The sequence below is a fragment of the Lycium ferocissimum genome, chromosome 7 (assembly GCF_029784015.1).
Source record: "Lycium ferocissimum isolate CSIRO_LF1 chromosome 7, AGI_CSIRO_Lferr_CH_V1, whole genome shotgun sequence".
NCBI lineage: Eukaryota > Viridiplantae > Streptophyta > Magnoliopsida > Solanales > Solanaceae > Lycium > Lycium ferocissimum.
Genome location: NC_081348.1, coordinates 22,836,159 through 22,863,702, shown reverse-complemented (window position 1 = coordinate 22,863,702; position 27,544 = coordinate 22,836,159). Strand labels below are relative to the sequence as shown.

Genomic DNA, 27,544 nt, shown 5'->3' with positions numbered 1-27,544 from the left:
GTTTTATTGGCAATCGGAAGGGAACTCTTTTCCGACCCTCAATCGGAAAACAACCCTTCACGCATCAAACACCTTTTCAAAAGCCCAACTGTTTCTCACGGCACATGTTCTTTGGTCTCTCTATTGTGGACTTTCTCCCACGCTCTCTCGCTCTCTCGTTCTCTCTGTGTATTGTTTCTTCTCTATCTTTTAGACTACATATGTTCTTCTCTTGCTTCATGTTTATTCAATCCGCTAATAACTTCTTCCTTCCTTCATTGCGATCTTCATCTTCCCTACTAAATGCGCTGATTGAACTTTTTCAAAAAGACGTTAAGTTTATGTGGAGATTTTGCTATAAAGTGTAACGTCAGGTTTCTAAATCGATGACCCTGTTAATACGGAAGGACGCAGGCAGGCGTAGGACATAGTGGTTAAGAATGGCGAAATCGGTGTCCCTGTAAGTCAAAAAGGACACAAGCAAGAGTAGGGCATAGTGGTTAAGAATGGGGAAGAAGCATACCTGGGAGAGTCGTGTGTCTTTTTTTTTTTTTTTTTTTTTTTTTTTGGGGGGCAGCGAGAGGAATCGTGAAAGAAGAGTTTTAAAGTTGTCTAGAGAATGATGTTGGAAAGAAGAGGGAGAAGAGGAAGAAGAATTGGGAGTTTGATGGTGAAATAAGGGAGATCTGTTAATATTTTTTTTTTTTAACCTTGCCAAAGTTTGTGGGGGTGCAATGGGCGAACTAGTGTGTGTTGCTGCGGGGGGTGGTTTTTTAAGGTTGTAATGTTGTTTTTTCCCCTCAAAATTTTGTAAAAATAGATAAATACAAGCGCGCCCCGATTCTGTGATTGCGCCACGGGCTTATATATATATTTTATATATATACATATATATATATATATATATATATATATATATATATATATATATATATGATGCTTGATGAATGAATATTAGTGTTTGGGCTGCAATATAACTAATGCCGTGTACCCATGTCCAAACGATAATTTCTTCCAAAAAAGTTACCTATGGAGCTCTTTAATTTTGCAGTAGTTGAAATAAATTTCAGTAATGAGAAAGCGAATCTCCAAATTAAAATCTTGACATCCAACAATGTCACACTTTCCCGTCTTTTACCTATTTTCCAATTAGACAAAATTGTGACTGATTAATGTTTGAGGTTCAGTCGCTTTTATTTATAAAGCCAAAATTAAACTATTATAGATCAAGCTTTCCCATGCCGATGTATTAACTTTTTACTGACTCATGTCTATTCGCGCACAAGGAAAGAAATCGATTCATTTTGCGTTGCCTCTCAAATCTTGTACATGAAACTAATCACTTTTTCTTGCTTTTTACTAACTTACCAAAAGGACATTGATTATCTATAAAGTGAACTGAAGAAGAAGAAAATCTTTAATCAATGAGGAATACGATCTCTTTTGAGATACCACTAATTTTTCAGCACACTATGGTCAATTTGATGAGGAGAAAATGTGGAATTCATCTGCATACACATCCAACCCAAGACTGAACTAACTAGAAGACCGTCCTTACGCAAAATTACACTCGCACTAAAAGGGCCAGGTCCTTGTGATTTGGGGTCATTCTCATAAAAATGTACGTAAGTATTAATGGAATACATTGAATCAATAAAGAACCAAAAGTCCAAGAAACTATAAAGGAATCCAAGAGTACACAACTTTAGTTTTTGCATATAATTAGACAGACTATGATGTCAAAATAGATCAGTAGTAAATACATATGATAACAATTATTTCTGAAAAGAATCCTCCTCCTACATTCTTCTTTTCTTTTCCTTTATCTTCTTAACTTTTTATTTCTTAATATAAAACAAAATCTTCCCTTTTAATTTCTAACGAACTTGTGGTGAGTGAGGAATAGGAGATGAAAGTGGTGACAAAACACTTTCATCGTACATTCTTTTCGAGAAACTAAGTCGTAAATTATTCTTTTTCCATTGCTGCTTCTTCTCTGCCGCATTCGACTCATCTCCACTTCTCTTAACTCCCACGAACCTTCGAATCCTTGATAGTGCAATGTCCACCGTTTCATCATCCATGTTTGCGAAACAAACCCGGAAAAATCCAGGTTCTTGACAATCAAATGAAGATCCAGGCGATACATTGAGCTTCACTTCATTAATAATCACTCTCCATAACGACATTTCGCTTTCGAATGTGGATTCCCTCAAAAGTGGTCGCAAATCCATCCAGCAGAAAAGCCCCGCATTGCTTTTCAAGCATTTAATGCCAACTTCTAAGAGTCCGTTGGTAAAGTGTTTGTGCCTTTTAGCTAACCTCTTTGCGCTTTCTGCGAGATAATTTGCGACGAATTTTTCGTCAGATAGCATTGCGGCAAGGAAATGTTGGGTTTGAGTAGAAATTAAACCGAAGCTCGACATTTTGCGAGCACAATTAACGACTGCATCATTGAATGAATATACGATTCCGATTCTAAATCCTGGTAACCCCATGTCTTTCGAAAGACTGTAAACGATGTGAACCAAATCTTTGTTGCAATAATTCGTTTCGTTGTCGTTGAGGACTTCAGCAATGCTGACGAATTGAGGTGTGTCAAAGACAGTGGCAGCGTAGATTTCGTCGCACACGAGGTGGATGTTGTGTTGGTTGGTGAAATTCAAGAGGCTTTTTAGTGTGTCCTCGTCCAGAGTGGTGCCTAGTGGATTTGATGGATTAGTCAAAATCAAGCCTTTTACTTTGATGTTTGCTTTTTGGGCATTGTCGTATGCTTCTTTCACTGCTTTTGGGGTTATTTGGAAATTGTTGGAGCTCTCGCAATGAATTGGAATGAGTTCTACTCCAGTTCTCCATCTTAGGTCTCTGTTAAATCTGCATTAGCCAATTGCAAAATATTGTTATTTAGGACTCAGGAGTACTATATATGCAACAATTGACCAAAATGAAAAAGAAAAAGAGAACTATTTGTAACATCCCCACGTAGGTCTTTCAAGTTATTATTTTATATTTTTTTTCTTCTAAAAGCTGTTAAATTGTTAATTCAATGAAGAATAAGAGAATATATACAAATGGAGCAGCAATCTTGACTTGCATCTTTTACACTTCTTTGACATGTCATTGTCAATGTCTGAATATGTGTCACGGGTCAAGCAAGAAAAGTGGGGGCTCAATTTGTTATAAAGAATTCCGAATAATTGACCACTTAGTCCTTTTTCTATTTTTTTTTTCTTCTTAATATGTTTTTGGGCTTACTAGTCTATTTGACTATTGTTATATTACTAGTTTATTCTCTTTGCTTCCCGAATCAATTTTCTTGAATGATATAATAATGTGAATAAACGCTGTTTATCCAACTTCACCAACAGACTGGCTTCCACTAAAGGGAAATATTACTATGAAAAGTTGAAGAGCTTTCCGGATGACCCCGACATTAATTAAGATTAATTATAAACTCTCAAAGTCAATGGTTACACCGTCCAACATAGAGAGACAAAAACCATATTATTCCTTATTTTTGTTTTAATATCATACAAAAGGATAAAAAGAGCGAAATGGATATTTCTTGTACGTAGAGAATGCAATAAAATAAAAGATACATACGCTGGGTAGTATGGTGAAGGTACTAAGAATGCATCTCCTGGATTAGCCAAACAAAAAATAATTGTCTCATTAGCTCCAGTGGCACCACCAGCCATAACTACTCTGTCCGGATCAAATGTAACTCTTCCCCCTCTTGTTTTCTCCATAAACTTCGCAATGGCCTGAAAACAAGCATGAGTAATAATAAAAACTCGTTAGTTATTCTGATAATTTTTTATACTGTGAGTGCAATTTAATTGACTAATACACACTCGTCTAAATTCAGGCAAGCCATGATAATCTTGGAAGTTGGCAATAGCCTTGAATGATTTGATTCCTTCAGTGGAGCAAATTGAAGCTTTTGGGTTCTTTTTAATCCACTCCTCTATCAAGTCAAAACAAAGCTGCAAGACAAACCGAAGTTAGAAAATTATGAGCTCATTCGGATTAGTTGATTGAAAATAGCTGATAAGTATTAAATGCTGCAAAATAATTTTTGGTGCTGAAATTGATTTTATAAATATTACTATAAAAAAAAAAAAGCAACAAATTTTTTTTTTTTTTTTGTAATTGATTATTGTTGCAAAAAGTAGTTTTAGCAACAAAAAAAAAAAAAAAATTGTTGCATGAACTATTTCCAACGGCTGTTAATGCAACAACGTGCAACAACTTTTTTTTTTTTGTCAAAGGTACTTTTTGCAACAATAACCAATACTATGGCAACAAAATTAAATTCTTTGGCAACAAAAAAATCATTTGCCAACAATAAAACTAAGTTATTGCCAAATATAAATTTTTTTGTTGCGATTTCTATACTTTCTTGTAGTGTATACAGTTACATGTTTGGGTTGAAAGTGAGCTGATTTTCAGCTATAAACTCAAAGATGAAGTTAGTTAAAAAGTACTTTATAAGCTGATTTGACCTATTTATAAATTTAGTCAAACACTCACTATATATACCTTCCTATCATCTTCTTAATTCAGAAAAGAAGCAAATTAAAAGAAGTAAGAAATTATGGATATCATAAGTTTGATTAGAAACCTGATTTTCAGCAAGACCCATTTGGATAACTCCATTAGGGTTCTTCAAAGGGTGGAAAGGATTGTTATCGTATGCTTTCCACCCATCGAAATATGGTGAGTTTTCGCCATGTTCTTCATTAGTAGCGAGCTTTGACAAGATTGAGTTGTTCTTTGCACTCTCAAATCCCATTTTTGTTAGCGAGTTTGAAAGTGAAATAAATTAAATATTGAAGAGAATTAAGAAGATAAAAATGGGATCAGTATGTGCACACAAGTGTTTAATTCTGTGTATGTAAATGTATATGTGTTTCTTGTATGAGAAATGAGTGAGGGATATATATAGGGGTGAAAGACTCTAAGTATTGGAAATCTGTCAACTAACGTATAGAAGAAATAATCGCAACAAAAATAGAAAAGTCTATTTTAATGTTCAAAACCTTGGCAAATAAAAGTATCCAATAAAAGAAAGAAATTTACGATTCTGACTATTTTTTTTCCCCTCTTCTTTTTGCTGGGTATTTGACTAATTATTCGTAATTGCTTGCGTATGGAAAGCAAATTCATGTTTCAAGCTATAGAGGCACACGTGAGAAAGAAAAAGGTTGAATACATATGGTACTTATACTGGTAATTTATTTTATTTTTCTTTTCTCTTTTTCAAGTAATACACATAATATGGTGCTTTGATTTGTCGTTTCAAAGGAGGCTTATTATCATGGGCTGCGAATTGGCCTAGTCTTTGGTTAGGCTCGTATTCCTTCCCTCAGAATATGTTGGTATCAAATAGTGAATTAAAGCTCCAAATATAAATGTGGGAGAATTCATTATATTCTTTGTGTTGGAGGAAGTTTCCCAACAAGCAGCACATAGAAAATGCATCAATGACTTTTCGAAGCATGTGATGGTCATTAGAAGACTAATAAAATTTCATGTAGTAAATTTTGACTAGGTTACTTAACTTATTGTTGAATTAATTTTTCAGCTTTCCATGGGCGGGATTATTTTTATTTTGCAAACATAATGGATCTCGTAATAATTAGCATTTTCAAATTATTTGTTTCTTCTACTGTCCTGTATTCCACTAATTAAAATTAGCTACGAAATTGTTGCTAATGTCGCTAAATAACAGGTAGCTAACATGAATCTATCACTAATTCATGTCACTAAATAGCAAAATTTGTAGCTAGTCCTCTTTAACAACGGATAAGCGCGAATCATGAAAAATTCCTATTAGCTAAGTGAGCTATTTAACGATGAATTTCGTAACTAATTTCTAATTTTAGTGATAATTCGAATAGAATTCAAGTGCTAATCGGGGCGGAGGAGGAAGGGCCAAGGGGTTCGATCCTTCGAACGAATATTACACCTTTATACATACGTTAAAATTATATATATATATATATATATATATATATATATATATATATATATATATATGTAATAAACGTGTTGAACCTCCTCTGGCTTCTTCGTGTGTTTACTTTTTCATATTTTAAACCCCCAACTGAAAATTCTGGTTCCGCCACTAATAGCCCAAGGTGCAGAGTTCTTTTTCTTCAGTCTTGTGTTGTATTCCCAAACGGACTAGTTTACTCTAGTTCATGCACTAGTTAGACCCTGGATCAAAGGCGATTATACTTGTTTATTGCATGGCATTACCAGCGTTCAATCTTCTTCCGTAGTAGAAATGTTCAACAAGGACAGGATTAATAACGCACAAACTTCTAAATCTATTTATTACGAAAAGTGTCTTTTTATCATAAATGTTTCCCGAGAAATATTTTCAAAATATAGTAGCATGTTGTTTGGCTAATCAATTTGACAATCACTTTTGTCAATATTAGAGCGACAGTTTGTACTTGATCAAGTTGGTCAAGATTCAAAAAATGTTTCCAAGAAAAAAATTACTTTTTTCGGCTTGTGAATAACAGTGCTGCTACTACTACTCAAAATCCCTTATTTTTCTTAAAAGTTTGACAAAGCACCTCAACTTCCTAAAAATAAGCATCTTTTGAAAATAAAATAAAAACATTTTTGGCTTCCCAAAAACTTAATCAAACAGACTATAAAGCCGAATTTCGTACAAGGACGGAATTAAGGAAGTAGGAGTCTTTGTGGCCCTTTTGTTTTAGTAATTGAATTCATATCCTAAATGAGGACATAACTTGTAAGAACAAAAAACGAGTAGTTTCTTCTTACATTATTACTTAGTTGTTTCTTCATTATATTATTATTATACATACTTGATATGGAGATTGCTTCCTCCAATTTTTTGGGAGATGACCGAGAAACATCAAACATGTTGGAATTTGGGGCTTGACTGATAACTTGTGTGTGTGTATATTTTTTTGTCGGATATCCAATTCCTTAGGATTCATGTGGGAAGCTTACCAGAGTAAGGGTCCCCCTCCCCCAACTATTTTCAGAAAGACAGACATAAACCAAAGAATTTCGTAGTATGAATAATTGAATGCACCGGCCTAAATAATTCTCATGGAATTTGACCCATGCAACACGGACATGATATTATACTCCCACCATTTCATAATAATTGGTGTTTTTCACATGTGCACACCCCTTAAGAAATTACTCACTGCTAGAAAGTTATGAGTGTTTTTACTAACTTACCTCTAATCAGATTTTACCTCTTTTTAAGTTACCTCTTTCCTAGAAAAGCTACTCAATGATTCTTGATTATGTAATTTCTTTTTAAAATCCTAATGCATCACTTATTTTGAAACAAAATGAATAGCCTAAAACACCATTTATTTATAAACGGAGGGAGTATATATCGGCCTAATCATTTGCATTTCCCTAACCAAATATTTATATTAGGTAGAAATTTAACGGTAATGATATGAAAGAAGCGTACTTACATTTTTCATTAAGGATTTAGGTTGTATATAACAGTACAATAGTGATAATTCATATTATTAGTGTAATTGTTATGTAAGATAAACGTGTCAATTTATTTTTTAAGGCTTTTGGAGCTTCTTTTAAGGCAATCAATACATGCAACAACAAACATACTCAGTGTAATCCCATAAGTGGGATCTGGGGAAGGTAAGATGTGCATAGACTTTACCCCTAACTTTGTGTGGTAGAGAGATTGTCTCCGGTAGACCATCGGCTCAAAATAAAAATAGGACAACAAAAAAGTAAGATACAAAACAAAGGCAACAACAGATAAGAATACACATTGAAGAATAAGAGACTACGCGATAACTAAATAATACTACTAAAAAATAAGACACTACACGATAACTAAATAATACTACTAGCTAGAAAGGAGGAGAGGAGAGGAGTAGGCTAGCCCTCATCCTCTCCCACACAAAGTGCGACAACACTCAGCTATCCATTAACATTCTACCTTAATCCTCGACCTCCATACCTTCCTATCTAAGGTCATGTCCTCAGTCGGCTGAAATTGTGTCATGTCCTGTCTAATCATCTCGATCCCCATGTTCTTCTTCGCCCTACCTCTACTGCCCGTAGCCCCTGCTACATCCAAGCTCTCATACCTTCTAACTGGTGCATCCTCGCACCTCCTCTTCACATACCCGAACCATCTCAGTCTTGCTTCCTTATCTTGTATGCCACTGATGTCATTCCCACCTTGTCCCGTATAGCTTCATTCCTTAATCATATCTCTCGTAAGCCTACACATCCATCTGATCATCCTCATCTTTACTGCCTTCATCTTCTGAACGTGTGCATTCTTGACTAACCAGCTCTCTGCCCCATACAACAATATTGGTCTAACCACCACTCTGTAGAACTTATCTTTAAACCTTGGCAACAAATTTTTATGCACAGTACCCGGATGTGTGCCTTCATTTCACCCATCCTGCTCTAATAGTATTGTGTGCAACAACATCGCCAATCTCCCCTTCTCCTTGGATTATAGATCCAAGATACTTGAAGCTTCCCTTCTTGGGTATGACTAATGCATCGATCTTCAGTACTTCCACATCCGCCTCAGACGTTACGTCACTAAACTTGCACTCCAAGTACTATGATTTTGTCCTGCTTAACCTAAAATCTTTTAACTCTAGGGTCTTTCTCCAATCTTTCAACCTATTGTTGACTCCACCGTGTGTTTCCTCAATCAACGTACATTATGTCATCTGCGAATAACATACACCATGACAGCTCCCCTTAAATATGTTGTGTCAATTCATCCATCACTTTTTAAGGCAATCAATGTTTCGGAAAAACGGTCCAAAAACATTTTCGCGTACACTATCTTTAGGACTATGTAAGCCTGTCGACTGTGCGGGGCTGGGTTGGAAAGCTCATACCGGCCTTGTGTCCGATCGGGACGTTCTCACTTTTCGGAGGTGTATTGGGGGTTAAAATGTGTGTTCGACCAAGCCCCTGCCTGTCATGAAATTTAGCCAAGTTTGGCAGGCTGGGTCAGGCTATTTTTTTTTTTTTGGCTAAATTACTATAACTGTTAACTGACATTCACATAAGCAATGCGAAGTCACTTTAATATTGAACTCTATCATTTTTCATAATAATTTAAGGATCGAAAGATTAAAATATTAGCTCATACCAATTTGGAGGGAAATATAAATTGAATATGAAAACAATTGTTTTTCTCAAAATTCAAGTAAATCGGACAAACTAGCGCAATGTTTTGACTGTTTAAAATTTCAACCTTTTACAACTAGTTTTATTCTTATTGCTAAATAATTAATCGGGACCGAGACCAGGGCTTGCACCTGAATCAGTCTACAGGGCCCAAGACCTCATCCAGCTCAGCCCCTCCCTGTGCCACCCCCCCCCCCCCCACCCTCCCCCCCAAAAAAAAAAAAACAGCCCTCCACTAGCCCCACCAGATCGTCTCGGTCCCAGTTTAAACCGTGCCGACCCGACCCACTTGACAGGCTTAGGAAAATGGTAAGGGTCATTTGCATGATTGCCCTTCAAAGGCACTGGTCTTTAATTTTTGCCCTTTGCTAAAAATTCCTTGGTTTAGGGTTCGAGCCCCGCTCAGTCAATAATTTAAAAAATAAAAAAAAATGCAAGGCACAGTTTGGATTTGCAAGGCAGAGTTTTGCCTTCAGGAATTTTTTTTTTTTTTTTTTTACTTAGTTGGAATTTTACAAACCTCTGCCTTAAGGCCTAACTTTTGCCCAACTAAGCCTAATTTTGGGTAAAAGTTTGCCTTAAGGCCTAACTTTTGGCCGAATAGGCCTAACTTTGCTACAAACCCTCTGCCTTGCCAAATTCCTTTTTTTTTTTTTTTTTTTTTTTTTTACTGAGCTGGGGTTCGAACCCAAAGCCTCGGGGTATTAGGCGAAGGGTAAAAATTAAAGAACACCAATTTGAGGGGAAAAAAATTAAAGACCAGTGCCTTTGAAGGGCAATCCGCACAAAAAAATGCAATGGTAATGCCTATAAAAATCTTTTGGTACGAACAATGATAGTTGGAAAATGATAAAAATAATGCTATTAATAACGCATGATATCAAACGCTAGTGCAACAATTTGTGGATTGAAACCCCATTTTCAAACATATACTTTTGGGCAGATTAAACTATGTGCCGCAATTAGGTTATTTAACTATTTAATTAATACAGTGTTAATCAAGAAAAGGTTGAGATTCGAAATGATCTCTCAAGGTCCAAACTGACAAATATTTAAGTGTAGTCAAGAAGTTGGTGGAAAGCACTTTGAAATATACCTACAAAGCTTAAAGATTGTGTTCATTCTTCTTCTTTCTGCAAATATTCGAGAATTGTTTTGTACTACCCTTTCATTCTTCTTCTTTCTGCAAATATTCGAGAATTTTTTTGTACTACCCGCAGAATGCATAGAATTTTCAACTTCTACATCATAAAAGTCAATGCAAGTAACTTACGTGGAGCTTAAGCTAGCATTTTCATGCTTGTTGAGTAGATATGGCTTATTGGCTTGGTGAGTCCAGCCAATGACTTCCGACTATATATGTTCATACTGTTAGTCCACCTTTGGGAAATTTAGCAGATCTTTTATATGAGGACTTAAGTCCATTTTCTCTATTTTGCGGCTGTGTTTATACTTGTCCAATGCTAGAGTTGTTTCCCTTTTTTTCTTTTCTTTCTTAGTGCGTAATCTTGACATTGCAACCTCAAAGTTGATTTCTCAGAAAGTTACTTAACTATCCTCATTGTAACACAAAAGTCACTTAATTTTGTTTTTCTAACTGGAAAGTCACTCAACTATCGTCATTGTAACACAAAAGTCACTTAACTTTATTTTGTAAATAGAAAGTCACTCAACTTTCATCTTTGTAACACAAAACTCACTCAACTCATTTGAGTCAACTTTTGTTGACTTGGCATTTTTCAAAAATTAAATCGTTATTTTATATAAACGCACCCACTTTTACCATTTGGTGATCCGCCCCACTAAACGGACCCGCTATCCAAACTTTTAGAACAAAACACTAAGGACTGAAATTTTACAAGTATTTTTTACTAGTAACGTGGCTAGATTCTCCTCCCTACTCAGCCCTTAAAATTTTGCCTCAAGTTCATCTGGTTACTATGACACTACTGCGAAGCTATTTGCAAGTAGTGACAGTTGTTCAAGGAAATTTATACATTCTGTTCACAAAATATTATGCAAATCAACCGAGTCTAGTTGTACCTTTGTTCTTCTTTTCATCTATGATGTACTCAGAATACAATTCCCTTGAGCAAGCAACTTGAATTTTACAAAGAATACCATAAGAAGTTGGTAGTGATTGCAGGGAAAGTAAATGCCACATCGATAATCAACGTTTCAGTTCACTTAGTTAATGCGGGAGCCAGGAAGTAGTGATTTTGTTCAAAATTACTATATTAATCCTCTGCTCTACAAAATTTACAATATAGATTAGTTCTCAGACATCTTCATCAAGTCCTACACTAAATTCATTGGATAGCGAGTCAGGTTAGTAGGGTGGGTCATTAAATGGTAAAATTGGGTGAGTTTATCTTAAATAAGGATTTAACTTTTTTAAAAATGCTACGACAGCAAAAGTTCACTAAAAGGAGTTGAATCACTTTTGTGTTATAAAGATGAAAGTTGAATGACTTTCCAATTACAAAACAAAGTTAAGTGACTTTTGTGTTACAGTGAGGATAGTTGAGTGACCTTTTGAGAAATCAACTCCGCAACATGAAGACCAGCAAGTTGTGTCAGATCAATATCAGGATTAAAATTAAGTGTAAAAGCAATTAAATCGACGGTTATTCATTACTAAGCTACTAGCTAGAGACGTGTAAATGAAATGCAGGCTAGATTCAAGGTACATCAATTGTCCACTCCACTCCCAAGATAGCTTGATTCGTAAGCTATGTTGCTCGGACCCTTTACTTTTGCTGCCGCACCGGTGTCCGACACGACATGACATCGACACCGACACCGACACCGGATTCGGGTCGGATCTGGTCAAACGACATTGGATACTTTGACCAAATCCGTGGACCAATCTGAGAAAAAATTTGAGGCCAAATTGAAAGAAACGGAGAGCTCTTGAAGAGTGGATACTTATTGTATCTAGAAGAGTTTCAAGTTAATTAAAAATTAATATTTAAATTATAAATGAAACATAACTATAAAAAATTATTTTTGTTTTTTATTTTGTAGGCATAGATTTAGTTATTTTTCTTATAATTTTGAATTATTTTAGCTGAATCCCCGCACCCGTATCCGCACCTGGATCCGTACCCCCGAATCTTAAAATTTAGATTATGCTGAATTCGACCTCTAGATCCGTACCCGTATTCGACACTCGACACATAGGTCGTAAGTGTACTTTAGTACCTCTCCACTCAAGGCGCTGCAAGCAAATGATTTTTGAAAGCGTTAGAAATCGGTGTTACCATTTCTCCAATGCTTCAGGTGGGAGATAGTATTCTTTGTTTTCAGTCTTGATAGATATTAATTTCTATCAATTGAAGTTATTATGATGGTTGATTAAATTCTTCCTTTGATCTATGGATCCGCAGTTTATTATTTAATCAACTACTATGCTCTAACAACGGATGAAAGTAGAATAATATGTACGTACATATCTAAAATTATTCAACCAGATATATATATATATATATATATATATATATATATATATATATATATAATCTCAAAATTAACCTGGAGAGAAGGGGAGTCCTTAACAACTAAGCTAACCTTATAGCTTTATTAAAGCGCTTTTGTCGTCCTCACAGACCCATTTTTGAAATTTCTTAAACTTAGGAGCCGTTTGGACATGATTTGAAATCATGTTTGGACATGCAATTTGGATTTCTTAAGTTGTATTTTTTCTTATAGACATAAAAATCCCATAAGTTGTGAAAACTATTAAAACTTTCCCAATTCTTATACAATCTTACCAAATGAGCAAGTTATAGTTCATAACAAAATTAATACGCTACTAGAAGGCCTTTCTAAAAAATACAACATCAATTGATCAAACTTTAGTTCAATAAAAAGGAAAATTTAACATGAATAGTAATGTAACTACTCTTTAATATAATCCTCCCGCATAAATAAAAGTTAGTAGAAGTTAATGGGGTTGGTAAATGGTTGGTAGGAAAAATTGTTAAAAATATCTACCAACTTATGGTTCTCTTTCTAACAAATTATAAACTTATGGGTCAAGTTTTACATTTAAAAATTTTGAAATCATGATTTGAAATCCCAAATCATGCCTTTTTGGATGATTTGGGATTTCATCTCATGAGATGAAACCGCATGTCCAAATACTAATTTCATCTCATGACATGAAATCGCATGTCCAATCGCGTACTTAGTTTTCTTGGGAGAGTGCCACTCTCTGTGAGCTTATAAGACCTTTTGAATAGTTAACGAAAAGTCAACACCCTTTTTAAGCTCTTTTGCATGAGTGGGCAACTTAAATGACCCAAAAACTAACATTTGAGACCAAAATAACCCAGAAAAAAAATGTGACTGAAGTACCCTTTGCGCACTAATTTAGTGCGCAAAGGGTAGTATTTTTTTTTTCACACAATTTTAAAGCTCACCTTTTTTTCATACTTTGACGCAAGATTCGTCATGTTTCAAAACTCCAAAATATTAATATTTTATATAGAACTTGATATCTTTTTTTGCGAATAATAATGTCGGCTCATTACTTCAAGTTTTCCTAAACGTTTGGATCGTCATTTTAGGGGTTGTAAAGTGGCCCGAAGTAAGTTTTGTTTGTTTGAATCTTGCTAAGTTTAGGTTTAAGTCTTTTATTTTATAAGGTTTTATTTTAAGTGTTTTATTTTTTAGTGAAGGCTTTACTTTTTTTCGAATGTACAAATAAAAATATTATATTAAAAAATAATTCATCCAATACGAGAGGTTCAAAATAATTTATTGCAATAACCAAATAATAAATCATTGTTTACAATAACAAAATATTTAAAACAATACATCAAGTACGGGAGGCTCTTCTACTACGAGACGTACTTGCACCACCACGGCCTCGTAGGCTACACAAGCGCTTATCATGGCCAAACTCCTTACACGTAGAGCACCTGTGAAAGTATGTCCTATCATTGACATCCATTTGATTGTGAATCTGAGTTTGTGCGTTAACCCGAATTTTACGGATATACTCCTTGTTAGCAACTATTGAAAATGGCTCGTTTGGCTAATAAGATTGATCACCAAGTGGGTAGAAGCGGCTGGCATATGCTTTAGCGTTAACTTTTGACGCTGTATTCCGATGCCACATAACTTGATACCATTTTTCTTATTGCCTCGAAACACCTGACGGCATGAGAACACGGCATGTGGTATGTTTGCCACTTACCACAACTGCACGTTCTCGTACCCTCATAAACGGTATGTATGTTTCCTCCCCTACCCTGGTAATAACACGTTCGACTTAACACACGTTCGACCGAGGCTATACTCGGTCATCTTGTGCGGTGACATTTTTGCCGTGATGCTCCATCATTTTTAAAGGTTTTGGCATCCATCTGCCACCCTCTGCTAATATGGCTCTGGCTTGCTTGGTTCTTGTTACAAACCGCTCCACAACTTGCATGAAATTCATTCTTACCATTGCAGTAACGGGTAGTCCCCGAGCAGATTTTAGCAAACCATTGAATGACTCTGAGCTGTTTGTTGTAAGCATCCCGCATCTCGTGCCTTCATCAGCATGTAATATCCATTTTTCAACTTCGATTCTTCAACCAAGTATATGTTTCTGGACTCACTGCCTTGATCGTCTCCATCCTCACAAACCATTTTTTTTGTTGATGCTTCATCGCAGCCGCCCACATCAATTTGTTGAGTGTGCCGTTTCCAAACTTCGTTTGAAAATTTGCCTTAATATGCCTTAAACAATAGCGATGGTAAGCAAAGGGAGGCTGCCACCCCTCCAAAGTAGACATGTTGTGCATTATGCCTTGATGTCGATCAGATAGCACGCATATGCCCATACGATCCTTAATAATATGCTGCCTCAAATGTGTCAAAAACATCCCCCATGTGTCGTTGCTCTCATTATGCAAGAGGGAATATTGACCCATTGGCATCCATTCCTACTGCAATCAGTAGCTTGATGTCGTATACAACATACACATGCATGCCATCTATGGATATGACTGGTCGATAGTGAGCAAAACCATCAATAGATGGTTTGAATGCCCAAAACACATAGTTGAAAATATTACCAGCCAGAAGCCTCCACTCTACAATAGTTCCAGCATTGAATTTTTGTAGAGCTGCCATATACCTCGGCAACGTCTTGAAAGAGCCCTCCCAATTTCCATAAATCATCTCAAACGCACGCCTACGCCCACGCCCAAGATATCCCTTTCTCTTGCTTATTGCTTTTTGATATACTATCTTAACATTTCTAATGCAATCATTGATGGGGATCCTGCACAAATTTAAACAAACAACACTTAGCAATGACAATTTAATTGATGTAAGAATTATAATGAACTAGGTCGAATAGGTTACCTTAGGGTTTCGGCAACTTCTTTAAGTAGCACTTGAGCAATTATATGTATATCTAAATTAAAATGATCTGCTCGATTCTCTCCCATATCACAAGTGTGACGTTTGTGGAATTTTGTGATAACCCAAATACCATCAGGATTTTCAATTCCCCAAAGCATCCATGCACAGCCTTGATATTATCGTCTACAAACTAGTCTCCATATTTTTCTGGTTGAATCATCAACCCTATACTCCCTAATTTCCTTATAACAATAAATTTTGACTGCCCTTTGCAATGCCTTTTTTTATCCGAACACCATCCCTTTTTCACCATCTAAGAAAGGCCTCTTCCCACATGAAAAGTAACATATTTTAAATACCAACATCAAATATATATGGATTATTTAATATCAAGGTAATGAACCTACCGATATTGATCTATATTGACATGGTTTGGAAAAAGATCATCTCTACCGAACTGAGTGGATTGCCCAAAATCATCATTTCGTACCACTGGCAAGTTTTGTGAATAATTTTCAACTCCACCGAACTGAGAGTTTTTCCCAATATTACTCATATCAGGTGTGTAACCCCTACAAAGATACCAAAAATGGATGTTTATCAATAAATAAAATAAACACATGCTACTACACAAAATAATAATTTAAAAATGGATATTTACCAATTTTTAGTGTAAGTTTGATTAAATTGCTGGCTTAGAGTTTCCAGTGGGACTTGACCACTCAAAATGTGTCCATAAGAACTAAAGTCCCCATAAGTGTTATCATGAGTAGGCTGGACTTGAGGGACTTCTTCAATTATCTTTTCTATATACATTTCATGGACATAAATAGCGACTAAATCCCTGTACTCTTCAGGCGCCCTCAAATACTCCCTCAAAGATTCATCATCATTGATATTCTACACACCATAGAGCACTAAGCCTTGTGAAACACTGTGGATATCTGCCAATTATAGATAATCCATACTCTGTGGGATTAGTGTTCATTTTTTTGTGTAGGTAAGTTGCTAATGTTTCGTAATTTAAGATTGTTGGAAACTTTACATGGGATTTTGGTTTGATACTATAACGAACGGTATTATTGTCATCAAGTATATCTCCATCCCAAAATAGAGAAACCTTAACAGTTGAAGAAGGAGAAGACATTTTTTCTTTGAAGTTTGAGTTTTTTCAAGAACTTAAAGGACTTAAACTTATGAAATGGATGAGTTTTACCTCATCCAACATTCATATTAAAAAGGAAAAATATGGGTGCAAAAGTGAACATTTAAAAAACGTGGGAACCCTATTACGCATGAAAATACTGCGCAATACTTTTGCGCATGAAAATATTGCGTAATAGGATAAGATTTTTGAAATAATGCAGCATGGTGTTGTCAAATCAAGCATAGTGTGTCATAAAAAGTGGTCAAATAATGGAGTATTGTGTTGTCACATCAAGCATAGTGTGTCATAAAAAGCGGACAAATAATGTGTCATTTATGGCTGATATATTGCGCATTTAATGTTGCGCAAAACAAGTTAGTGCCATAAAAAGCGGTCAAATAATGCAGCATGGTGTTGTCAAATCAAGCATAGTGTGTCATAAAAAGCGATCAAATAATGGAGCATTGTGTTGTCACATCAAGCATAGTGTGTCATAAAAAGCGGACAAGCATAGTGTGTCATCTATGGCTCATATATTGCGCATTTAAATGTTGCGCAATACAAGTTAGTGTCATAAAAAGCGGTCAAATAATGGAGCATTGTGTTGTCACATCAAGCATAGTGTGTCATAAAAAGCGGACAAGCATAGTGTGTCATCTATGGCTCATATATTGCGCATTTAAATGTTGCGCAATACAAGTTAGTGTCATAAAGAGTAGTATATAACATGATTGACGAACAACTAGCATTCACATTAAAACGAGTTATCATGTCATTCTATACCCAATTTGTTGATATACATGTTTTACCCCACAAGACATATTCGAAGCAATGGGTAGGATATGAGAACTAGATGATGATTTTAAATACTCGAATAACCCGATCAACAGATTCAATCGACAATACAATAACACAATGAGAGAGAAGTGGGATTGGCATGTCAGGGAGGCTGCAAAGACTTGAAAAAAACTTGAGGTCATTAGGGCTTAAACGCCCAAAAAAAAATGCTATGTCAATGCCTCGTGACACTTCACAAGAGTTGAATTTTGCTCTTAACCATTTTCGCGAAGAGAACAATCGGATGAAAATACGTTGCCTAAGGGTAGAATATGGTCAACATGGTTATGTAAGATTCAGATCCAAGTGGAATTCGGACTGTGAGATGTCCGATGAAGATTAATATTTTTTTATAATAAAGTAAGTAGGTAGGGTCATAATGACCACCCCTGAGGGTACTTGGGGGTTTCCATCTATATAAATAGCCTTTCATTTGTTATTAGACTACAACTTATCCAATGTCGAGTAGTAGAAATGTAGATTGGTCTTTATTCTTTTCAAAGGATTCGAATAGCAGTGGTGATGATAGTTCAAAACATAGCAGCTATTCCAGTGAAACAAGTTTTCTTGATAACAATGATTTCAAACCAGACGATTTGAAACCCCACCTTCTTATAAAGCGTAATGATAATTTTTGCAGCCTGAAATATTCAGATCCACGAGAATATTTTTGCGGGTTACGCCAAGAATGGGCACATCGACATGCCGAATCAGAACGTCTTATTCGTGACTTAGAAAATCTCAATGCTCAAATCCCAACAAGGTAATCAATAACCATACCTCGAGTAGGTCCAGAAACTTGTGAGCTTGCCATACAAAGGATTAGGAAAGAAAACAACAGAATGCTAGCAAGACGTTGTAGATTTTACATGCTAAAGTTGGCCGAAGAACAAGCATCATCAACAAGTGGAGAATTAACATCTACAGAAAAAAGATGTCTTAAGAAACCCAAAATATTTTCCTGAGGACGATATTAAGGACTTCTATTTTGATGATGATTAGGGGTTATTTTGGTTCACTCTCTTAGATTTTGGGTAATTTAAGTTTCGGACTCGTGCGGTTAATTTGTATTTTTAGTTTATGATGAAGTCACCAATTTGAATATTTTTAGTATGTTTTTAATTTGCTTTGATTGTTATAGTCTATTATTAATTTAAATAATCTTCTTAGAGTTAATAATACATAAAAATTTCAACAATTCACAATTTAAAAAAAAAACAGGTAAATTAGTACATCCATAATAAATGAAAACATGCAACTAGTAAAAACAAAGTACATAAAAATAACAAAATAAATAGAAAACACATAGAAAAATAAAATACATAGAAATATTAAACTTAATAAACAAAATACATAGAAATAATAAACAACAATAACATAGCACAAATAATCTTCCAAAATTTTAGTTTTTTTTTTTCAAAGCATTTTTATCATGTTGAGTTTCTCTAAGGTTAGCCTTGAGAAAACTTTATTTTTCTTTGGATTCTTTTAGTTAGACCTCTAAAAGGTCAATCTTTTATTTAACTTCCATAAGCTTAAATTGCAAGTCAAACTTCACGATATCTCTTGAGATACGTGAAGTTGCGGTATCTCTATCAACAGGAGGCTTTTTAATCTTCGCCGCCACCGTTTTATCCACGGAAATGCTATCTTCCCAACGAAAATGCTTGCAACCGCCCATATCCTATAAACATTACAAGAAAAACAGCTTTTAAAAGTAAAACATGTAGATAATGTGAAAAAAATTTAAAGCCTAAAAAATTATAAAAACATTTACTTCGGGCACTTTACAACGCCAAAAACGACGCCCCGAATTATCTTCGGTGCTTGATGTTTTTAGCTTACAACAACGACCACATTCACAAACATCGGGTTCTATAGCAAAGTTTGACGTTTCAGAGCTTTGAGACATGATTTGGTTGGGGGGGGGGGGGTGCTAAAGCATGTTGAAAGAGTAAAAATGGTGGAGGTGAATAAGAGTAACTTGGAAAAATGAAGCTGGTAGGGTTTTTATTAAACCCATATTGCGCACTAAATTGGTGCGCAATAGGACTTAACTGCAAAATTGCATTTTGGTCCTATTGCGCACTAATTTAGTGCGCAAAGGGGGGTCACTTTTTTTTCTGGGTTATTTTGGTCTCAAGTGTTAGTTTTTGGGTCATTTAAGTTGCGGACTCCTGTTGCATCTCAAAGTTTGGGAGTGACACTTGTTGTACCAATTTAGGATTTTGTTTTGTTTCTCTTTTATGTTGCATTCAATATTACTCCTTTAGTTCTATAATAAGTGTTGCTTTAGCTCATTTCACGATCATTAAGAAAAATAATAAATACTATAAAGTATAGTTTACTAAATTATTCTTATTTATTATTAGATGTTTCTTAAGAATTGGACATTATTAAGAAGTACTCCCTCCGGTTCAAAAAAAATTGTCTACTTAGCCATTTACACACCCTATAAGAAAATACTAACTCCTAAGCAAAAATAGGTAATTTGACTAAACTATCCCTAATTAAATATGTATTGGGATTTGGCCACTTAACACTTGATAAGGGCAAATCTGAAAAACTAAGGTTAATTCTTTCTTGATTTGGTAAGTAGACACTCTTTTTTAACCTAAAAATAAAGGCTAAGTGGACACTCTTTTTGAACCTAAGGGAGTAGTTCTTTAATGTAAGGGCATCGTTGGAAATAATTACTATTTTCTTATCTTGAATTCCTAAAGCAACACTTATTTGGGATAAAAAAAAAATTGCTAAAGCGATACTTATTTTGGTACGGAGTACTTCAATTACCATCACACAATTTGGTAAATAAGAAAAACTTATTAAGATGTTTTGCAAAGGTATATGGCCTGTTTGGCAAAGTTTTTAGGAGGCCAGAAGTGTTTATTTAAAAATTAAAAAATTAAAAAAAATTTAAAAAAAAAAAAAAAAAAGAGTGAGGTATTTGACAAAGCTTTTAGAAGAAAATAAGTGTTTTTGAGAAGTAGCAGAAGCTGTTTTTCAAAAGTTAGAAAACTAATTTTTTCTCTAAAAGTACTTTTTGAAAAAACATGTTTAAGAAAGTACACTTATAGCTTGTTTGGCCAAGCTTATTTGTTCCCCAAAAGTACTTATTTTTTCAATAAGTGCTTATTTAAAAAAAAGTGAGGTATTTGGCCAAGCTTTTTGGAAAAAATAAGTGCTTTTGGGAAGTAGCAGAAGCAGTTTTTCAGAAGCTAAAAAAATAGCTTTTGCCCAAAAGCACTTTTTTGAAAAGTACTTTTGAGAAAAATACACATAGAAGCACTTTTTAAAAGCTTGGCCAAACACTAATTGCTGCTCAAAAGTATTTTTTAAATTAATTGGCCAAACACAAATTGCTTTTAGCCAAAAGTACTTTTGAAAAAAGTACTTTTCAAAATAAGTTGTTTTTAGAAGCTTGGCCAAACAGGCTATTAGAAATACTTTTTAAAAGCTTGGCCAAACGTCACTAATTGCTGCTCAAAAGTATTTTTCAAATTGATTAGTCAAACACAAACTGTTTTCATTAAAAGTAAGTATTGTTTTAAAAACACATTTCAAAATTAACTAATTTTAAAAGTTTGGCCAAACAGACTATTAGTCTCCAATCTACCAGCCCCTTGGCGCTGCACGTACCTAATGTTTAGTCACTAATTTATCACGTGGATAAACAGACGTATTTCTTTTATAAGCTTTACCAAAAAATAAAAAAATAAAAAAAATATAAACATACAATGGTCCAGAGTTTCTATTTGAATGGAAGATGTTATATCCCGTATTTTGCACATTGGGATATTCCGAGCTAATTGTGGAAAGTTAAGGACAAGGCTATTTTCCGACTTGTTTTAAGGCACAAATTGTTTATGATTTTATTGGTATGGAATATTAAGGGAAATTAGGGGCTAGAAGTTGAAATAAAAATTTCATGAAAAGGCCAAAGTGGCCGTGTGTCATGGTGGGTCCCACCCATGGTTGGCCAATTGCTTCAAGCCATGAAATGGTACATGTGTGCATCTTGTATTTGTGGGAGACATATATATATATATATACATAAGTGATGACCAAGCAAGATACAATTCATCATTTAAACTCTAGAAACTTGGAGAAAGAAGGAGAGAAACATGGAGACCTTCGGCCATGGCTATAGCCGAATATGGTCCATGAGAATTGATCAAAAACAATAATTTTCTTCTAGTATTCCAACCAATTGGAAGGTCCTTATTAACGTGGAGTACTTGTTCGAGCAAGCAAAACATCCATCTTTGCAATTATAATCCTAGCCGAGAGTTGAGAAGTCAAGTGGAAGAAGGTAAGGTTCAATCCTCTTTTACATGTGTTATGGATGGTTGTGCGTGTGGTAGTGTGTTGAAATGGATGAAATTCATAAAGCTATGTGTGTTGGTGTGGTGGCCGAATAGGGGCTGCCTTGATGTAGACGGAATGAATTAAATTTACTTAGTATTTTGGTTATTGTTGTTGTGAATTTTATGGCAAAAATGAAGGTTTAATGATTTAAGTTGGAGTTGTAATTGTTGTGGGTTGTTTTAGAATCTAATATGATTTTAATATAGTTTCTTGTATTGATGAGAATGATGGTGTTAACGTGTGGAATTGTTGATATAGTTTATGAATTTGGAAGAGAGAAATGTGTTGTTATTATCCTTGTTGAGTTGGAAGGTTTCGGGTAAGGTTGAATGTTGGTTGGGACGTTTGAATTAATTGTAGTGTTGTTAATATGGTTGCTGGTATTGTTGTTGATGATTTCGCCGAGTTGAATTCTCGGGGTTTGTTGAATTTATAGGGGAAATGCTGCCCGAATTTCTATAAATCAAGTGCTAGCTTAGGATTGGATTCCTAAATAACTATAGCTAATGTTTGATATCTAATGACATTATTGTAGATCGTGAGAAGCCGAGACTTAAGTTTGGATTAGCTTAGGAAGCGGACAAGGTATGTAAAGTTTAACCTTTCTTTCTTTTGACATGTCCTAGAGGTAAGCTTGATACGATACGAGCCTTGGGGTAACTCTATCCTTACGATCTGAGCATGTCTACGATTCTTATTCACTTCTTGATGTTAACATTCTTGATATAGTCAAGTTATGATCCTTATGTCTTTTGCATGATTGGATAATAAGTGTTGCGCCAAAGAATTTTGTTCTTAAAAGATTCCGTAACTACGAACGACCGTAACTTTCATAGACGAGCTCGGATCGCTTCGAAACGTTCGTAGAGGATTCTATAACGTATAATGACTCTAACTTTCATGGGCGGGCCAGGATTGGTTTGATGCATATCCGTGGTCCCCGAGATTTTTCCTTTGTATAGTCCTAACGACTTTTTGAAAGAACTTAACATGTTTATCGTTTTAACTCTCGAGCTTGGATTACCTACATATCTATTGAGTCTATAATGATGATTTATGTGTATGTGGTTACTTACTACTCTGCTCGTGCGTGTGGTCGCTACATCTCTCACTGAGTCCCGGGCCAGGACATGTTTTCGTGCACAGCTCTACTGTATTATTCACCGAGTCCCTCACTAGAGGGCCGGGACACGCTATATATATGATGATGTGATGATGGCGCCAGCCCACAGGATGGGCCGAGTATGATGTACACATGATGGAGACAGGATCTCCTCCACCGAGTCCCTCGTTAGAAGGTCGGGACACGCTATTCACCGAGTCCCTCGTTAGAGGGCCGGGACACGTATATATATATCGCTGAGGGGCCGGGACACGTTATATGTATTTATATGATGGTGATATGATCTTACTACGAGTCCCTCACTGGGGACGGGACACGCTATATGTATACACGTGATGTGAGAATGCTTGTCGATGTGTCCTCCGAGCCCATGTAACAAAGGTTGGATATTATGTTGTTATGCATGGTTTGTGTTTAAGAGTAAGCAGGTCGGATATTCTAGTTATCGTCCTTGCTTCTGTACTTTTATCTCAGTTATGACCCTGTTTACTGTACTTCATGCTTTACATGCTCAGTACATATTCGTGCGACCCCTTTTCTTCGGGGGCACGTTTCGTGCCACGCGGTGTACGCGGATGAGTAGAAGATATTAGCGAGAAGATGTTCCGGTGGATTGGCGAGCTCCAATTCCTTAAGTCTTCTTAGTCGGAGTATTTATGTTATGATATCTTGTTTTGTGTTAGAGACTTTGCAGACAGAGTCATGTATGTAACAAGTTAGTCTTGTAAGCGGCTCTGTAAGCCGAAGAATCATTATGCATTATACTGCAGATTTCATATGTTTACAGATTTTACTTGGTTTGGGAAAGAAGAAAAGTGTGTTATCCTTTGAAAAACTTTTATTATGCATTCATGTCAAGATTAAGGGCCCAGTATGATTATGGTATCACGAGGGACGGCGGGTTCGCTCGGCCACTAAGTAAGGGTCGGGTGCCCATCATGCCTGTGGAAAGTTAGGGTGTGACAAATTGGTATCGGAGCGGTTCGTCTGGGGTTGTACGCAAAGTCGTGTCCGGTAGAGTCCCGTTTATGGTGTGAAGCGCGCCACATTTATAAACGGGGGAGGCTACGGGGCATCTAGGGTGGTTACTCTTCTTTCACCTCTTAGATCGTGCCATAGAGCCAAGTCATAGGAAATGAGATTCCTTACCCTGACCTTTGATTTCAGCAGAAGAATGGCATCAACAGAAGAAAGTGACTAATGATATTGGAAGTTACCAGCACGCAAGTAAGCAAAGGTATGAAAGATATATGTCGGGTAAGATATTGAAGTACGATTGAAATACAAGTTGAAGATTAAAAAGGAAAGTAAACAAGAAAGTGTAACAGGTGCAGTTTGAGTTGGGCATACGAGGTATGTTCATCATTTTCGTATTGTTGTTGATATTGGGAGCCCTGTGTGACTGTGATATGATATGATATGTGTATATGTATGTTGGCCCTGTGAGGCATTGTTGGTATTTCCTGCGTGCAGGTTTTGAGATAGTAACAATTACAGAGGAAACTCTGCCAAAATTTTCCTAGAAATAAAAAGAGAGTGAGATATAAGTTTGTAATATGTCTTGAAAGGTCATGCCAACAGTAATGATAAGATTTGATTAAGCTACGAGTACGGCCGACATCGAGAAAGAAGTTAATTGTTGAATTGAGGATAATAATAATTAGAAGGTCGATATCGATATGGTAAAAAGAATTTGGAGAGGGCTTGAAATCCTAAGAGATGATTTAGAAGAAAATCTTGATGGAGTGTTATTTAAGGTACGAATTGATAAACGAGGGATGAATTATGATGAGCTTATAGTTAAAAGAAGTAATGATATGATTAAGACAAGAGTACAGAGGAAAAGAATTGTGATGGATATGAATGTACTGATAAGACAACTCGTGAAATATTAAGGATAAAGCTGATCAGAAAGGGTAAAGGGTTAAGAAGGGTTACATTATAGGATTGATTATGAATAAGATATAATGAAGATTGCTATGGAAATAAGTAAAGCCTAGTGAGGAAGTGGCCAAAGCTATGATGTGATCTATGTAGCTATAATATAAAGGCAAGTGTGAAACGGAAAAGCGAGCTATAGAACGAATAAGGAAGGCTTATCAAGTTCTGTAGGAAAAGTTTGGAAAAAGGAAATAAGAAAAGAGCGAGATAACCGTGTAGTAATAGACCATGATATGTGTAGCCAAGGATACGAGTACTATAAGTGACGGGACGGTGAAAGGCTCGGTTATAGAAAGGATGAGGAACGAGGTAAATGAGAGCAGAAATCCAAAGGCCGATAACCAAGTATTTATAAGTAACGGCGATCAAGGTGTGTTCACCACCATTGGGAATCTGGAAGTCTAGGATGGAAAGTAGTCATATCCATAGGTGAAAAGTGAATATTGAGGATTGAAAAAGGGCCCAAATAGTAATTGTGGAGTCAGAAGAGTAAGAGACCCTTTCCAATTCGGAGGGAGATGTGTTATAAGAACGTTTGAAATCTGTTAAAACTTCAACTTACTCCAGATTATGTGATGAAGGTCATGCGGTGAGGTGGACACGATTATACTAGTATTAAAGCATCGTATTTCATCGGAGTTCCAAGGTTAAGCGTGCTGGAGTGAGAGAAATTTTAGGATGGGTGACCCCCTGGGAAGTATTCTGGAAGTCTTACAAATTCAGACATAAGAAGCAAATGAGAAGCTAGAGTAGCCTAAGGGAAATTAGAGTATGCGGCGCGGGCAGAAACCCTAAGAGGTCGCGTAGGACGAGGCGGATTAGACCGGTAAAGAGAAAGAAGGTGCATCACAACTCGAGCATTAGGGTGAGTTTGAGTAGCGTTTGGGAATATTTTGTGAACGAGGTGCTAGTAACTATGTATATATACAGGTGTGCATGTGATACCCCGTACATGGCTATATCAGCAGATATGTGTATTCCGGCAACCAACGTTGTGGTATATGGAAGGCATTAATAGGACAGGGTAACGAAGTCCAAGTGAGAAAATATATAAATGGCACAAATGTTACAGGGCAAGCTGATGCTGTTTTGACTATAGGATAAGCTTGGAAAGTTCTAGTACAATGATATTTGGAAAAGAAAGGAAGTGAGTAGATGGAAGGCAAGGGGATCAAAATGTCGGAATAAAGGTGCCGCCTAATTGAGATTGGAAATACGGACACAAGGCAAAGTATAATCGGGTAATAGTATAAGTACACCCTTAAAGGGGGGAAGCGAGTGCGAGAGACGCAAGTGTAAGATGGAGACAACCAACACTACAAAATATTTGATACGAGTGCTCGGGCCACAGGTAAGATTCCTTGCTGAAACAAGTTAGTAGGATCTGAAAGCCAGCGGTAAATGGGTAGAAGCCAGAATGGTATTTGAGACAGTGTTGAAAAGCATTTGTAAAGGCCGTGAAGGATATGGCATTGGAAAGTAGGTGCTTATAAAAAGGAGAGAATACGGCAAGAGAATGGTAATGGGTAATTTAAAGAGACATTGTGAGAGATAATACCGCTATGCTGGATTAGAAGCTAAGATGTGGGCAATAGAGTTATTCGCTAATGATACTGCGACCTAAGTAGCAAGGGAGAAAGGTAGAAGACCTCCTATAGTAGGAAGTGAAAAAAAAAATCAAAGGAGGGAATGAAGGAAGGGAAAAGAGTATGACAGGGTAGGCTACAAGCGAATGTTAGGGCGGAAGGAATATGTGGAGCAGAGTGAACCAGGAGAAGGAAAGACTGTAACTAAGATGGAATATACTTTGTACAAGTCGTATAAGAGTAATTATGTTATCTATGAATGTTTATATGCCAGAGATGAGACCAAGCGAATACTTAATGGGAAAAGTTGGGATTCAGTAATAACAATATGGTTACGAGATTTTGGGTGCATTAAGGGAAGATGTAAAGATGGTTTGAGCTAAATTACCGAGCTAGAATTAGTACTGAGACAAACAGGACATGGCTATGGTTGAACCAAAGATCTATTCCGATACCGGTTGTAAGAGAAGGGAGGTGAAGACAAAGTAGAACATAAGGATTAGTGAAGCCACGCTAAGGTATTCTTGGGCTAATTTGAGCACCTTCGTATATTCGCGTAAAGATTGCAACATCATGTGTGACAGGGAAGTTGAGAGCAAGATTTGAGCAAAGGGACAATAGAAGCGTTTGAATTAAAGATAAAGAGACGACACGAGATAATGTGCCTAGATTGCTACAAGTTGAGCAAAGGGGATTGTATGATGATTTAGGCAAGATGGTCAGAACTAGCTGATCGCTAAGAGATGGTGAATTTATATGCCAATTCTTTCAGAATTATGTCAGCTGATGATAGTTTAAGCAGGGAACGGCTATTAGCAGCTCAGAGTCGACAGAAATCATATGCAGACAATCGACGTCGACACTTAGGGTCCCAGATTGGCGAATGAGTATGCTTGAAGGTATCACCCATAGAAGGTGTAATGAGATTCAACAAGAAAGAGAAGTTTAACCCGAGATATATTGGGCCTTATTACATTGTTCGTAAGGTAAGAAGGTTGC

General features: G+C 36.1%; 1 protein-coding gene across 1 annotated transcript; it reads right to left on the bottom strand.

The window, feature by feature from the left end:
- Nucleotides 1–1,630: 1,630 nt before the first annotated feature.
- Nucleotides 1,631–4,899, bottom strand: LOC132063857 (1-aminocyclopropane-1-carboxylate synthase 2). The gene is made up of 4 exons (XM_059456590.1): nt 4,604–4,899; nt 3,834–3,965; nt 3,583–3,743; nt 1,631–2,853 (listed from the first exon to the last, which is right to left on the bottom strand). Exons 1-4 carry the CDS (start codon nt 4,772–4,774, stop codon nt 1,857–1,859), a joined length of 1,461 nt encoding a protein of 486 aa, XP_059312573.1. The 5' UTR covers nt 4,775–4,899; the 3' UTR covers nt 1,631–1,856.
- Nucleotides 4,900–27,544: the final 22,645 nt, after the last annotated feature.

Bases quoted from the DNA above. Each gene is read 5' to 3' on its own strand.
- LOC132063857 (XM_059456590.1), bottom strand. From the start codon at position 4,774: ATGGGATTTGAGAGTGCAAAGAACAACTCAATCTTGTCAAAGCTCGCT. The intron at 3,966-4,603 runs GTTTCTAATCAA...TTTGTCTTGCAG, and splicing joins TGGGTCTTGCTGAAAATCAG to CTTTGTTTTGACTTGATAGA. The intron at 2,854-3,582 runs GTATGTATCTTT...TGGCTAATGCAG, and splicing joins CCTTCACCATACTACCCAGC to ATTTAACAGAGACCTAAGAT.